The sequence below is a fragment of the Aureococcus anophagefferens genome (genome assembly GCF_000186865.1).
Source record: "Aureococcus anophagefferens unplaced genomic scaffold AURANscaffold_60, whole genome shotgun sequence".
Taxonomy (NCBI): Eukaryota; class Pelagophyceae; order Pelagomonadales; family Pelagomonadaceae; genus Aureococcus; species Aureococcus anophagefferens.
In genome coordinates this window covers 138,675-140,414 of record NW_008705613.1, presented here as the reverse complement: position 1 = coordinate 140,414, position 1,740 = coordinate 138,675, and the positions used below count along the sequence as shown (strand labels likewise).

The 1,740-nt window shown below is 51.6% G+C and overlaps 1 protein-coding gene across 1 annotated transcript in view; it reads right to left on the bottom strand.

Annotated features, from left to right (window-relative positions):
* Window positions 1–1,329: 1,329 nt before the first annotated feature.
* Window positions 1,330–1,740, bottom strand: part of AURANDRAFT_68045 (hypothetical protein) — a gene marked incomplete at both ends in the record, with an annotated part of 2,596 nt that continues 2,185 nt past the window's right edge. Inside the window, 2 exons of the mRNA XM_009043640.1 lie at window positions 1,330–1,414; window positions 1,440–1,507. Coding sequence (XP_009041888.1) covers window positions 1,330–1,414; window positions 1,440–1,507 — 153 coding nt within the window. The remainder of the gene's footprint in view (window positions 1,415–1,439; window positions 1,508–1,740) is intronic.

The following is a 1,740-nucleotide window of genomic DNA, read 5'->3' as shown; positions in this document are numbered from 1 at the left end:
GCCAGAGCGCTCGCAAACCCGAGTCAGTGGGCAATTACCATGTCCGCTGCATAAATTCGGACATGGCGAGTATCCCCCACGCGCGCGTCTCATGACGGATGTGCATATGAGGACGGGGGCCCAGCGCGCCATGACGTGACCAACGGTATTATGTACCATGGTAGATGTTGAGGCGGGGGCGGGTAAGATACAATGCTTGGTTCACTGGCGCAACTTAGGAATTATTCGGAGCTCTTGCTGCGCTCCCTGCCCAGCTTTCCGATGGCGCCGGCCGCGTCAGAGCGTCCTCTGGGTAGAGAGATAGAGAGATAGTAGCCGCGATGCCTAGTAGCGTCTCGGAAGGTATATGAATCAACACCCCGGGCCCCCGTTACACCTGGGGTTGCTGCTTGACGATTGACGGCCGCGCGAGCTCTGTCCGGTTCGACGCCCAGTAAACCAAAGTTACTCCGGATTTTGTGGCTACGGACGAAAGCGCCGTGGGCGTCTCATGGGCTGCGATGGGCGTGAAATCACGACTCGGACTTGCAGCCCCACATCGAAAGAAACGATGGACACAGCTCCCGTGCCCAGTCCCGTGAAGCACCCTCACCAGGCAGATACAGACCCCCTTGGGGTAAGATACAAGTCTGCTTGGTTTCCGTATCTCCCACTAGCCCGAGGCCAAAGGAAGCAAGGTAAACTCCTCCCTCGAGGGGGGGGCTGAGCTCAGTTGACTAAGATAATGCCAGAACGAAAGGAAGCTAACAAAATACCCAGTACCCTAGCTTCTTAACTCCGAATGCCCTGCACAAAGGGGGGGGGGTATGAAGATGCAAGGCACTATCTACGGTCTCAGGTCCGTGCAACGTCTGCCACATTACCGTCTCGCTAAATGGAGTGATATTAATAATAATAATATTTAGTACGATTGAACTCGCCACAACGATCGTTACTTGACCTAGTTTAAAACACTTGCCCGCGCCATGGACAGCCATGAATGTACTCAGCCAGTGGAAAGTCAACTAGATGAGACGGATGGCGAAACTGAGACTCTTTCTCCCTGGGGTCGACTGACACCAACGTGTGCATCATTGTCGAGCTCTGCAATTTATGAGTTCATTCCACGTTCAGCCCTCGGTGCCTTAATAGCTGACCACGAAGAAGAACTAGACGTATACATCTTGGGGCGAAACCAAAAATGCGATGTTGTCATTGATGACTCTAGAGTTAGTGGATGTCATTGCCGAATATATCGCAGCTGGAATAAAAGGCCGGGCCTATCAAGTCGTCTTTTGGCCTATGTAGAGGATACCAGCTCTAATGGCACATTTGTGAACAAAACAAAACTCAGGCATAGAGAACGCCGCTTATTGTCAAGTGGTGATGAACTGACTTTTCTCTCACCGAAGATTCCAGAAGCCCGCTCCACAGCCTACGTGTATGTTAACGTTTCTCACCTAAGCGCGGATAGCACTGTGTCGCCAGCAGTTGCTGCCAAACGATCCCTCACCTTGGCAGCTTCAGCCTTGGATAGGCGACTAGAAAATGACTATCAATTGTTTGAAGAATTGGGGAGTGGAACCATTGGAAAGGTCTATCGTGCGGTCGACCGTACCACTGGAGAGGCTTTTGCAGCGAAGATAGTGCCAACTAGACAATTCGCGCTTCAACGGTCATTTTGTGTTGAGGATTTGCTCCAAGAAGCCAGAATGCTTCGAAACTTGTCACATCCAGCAATAGTCAAAGTGTGTGATGCTT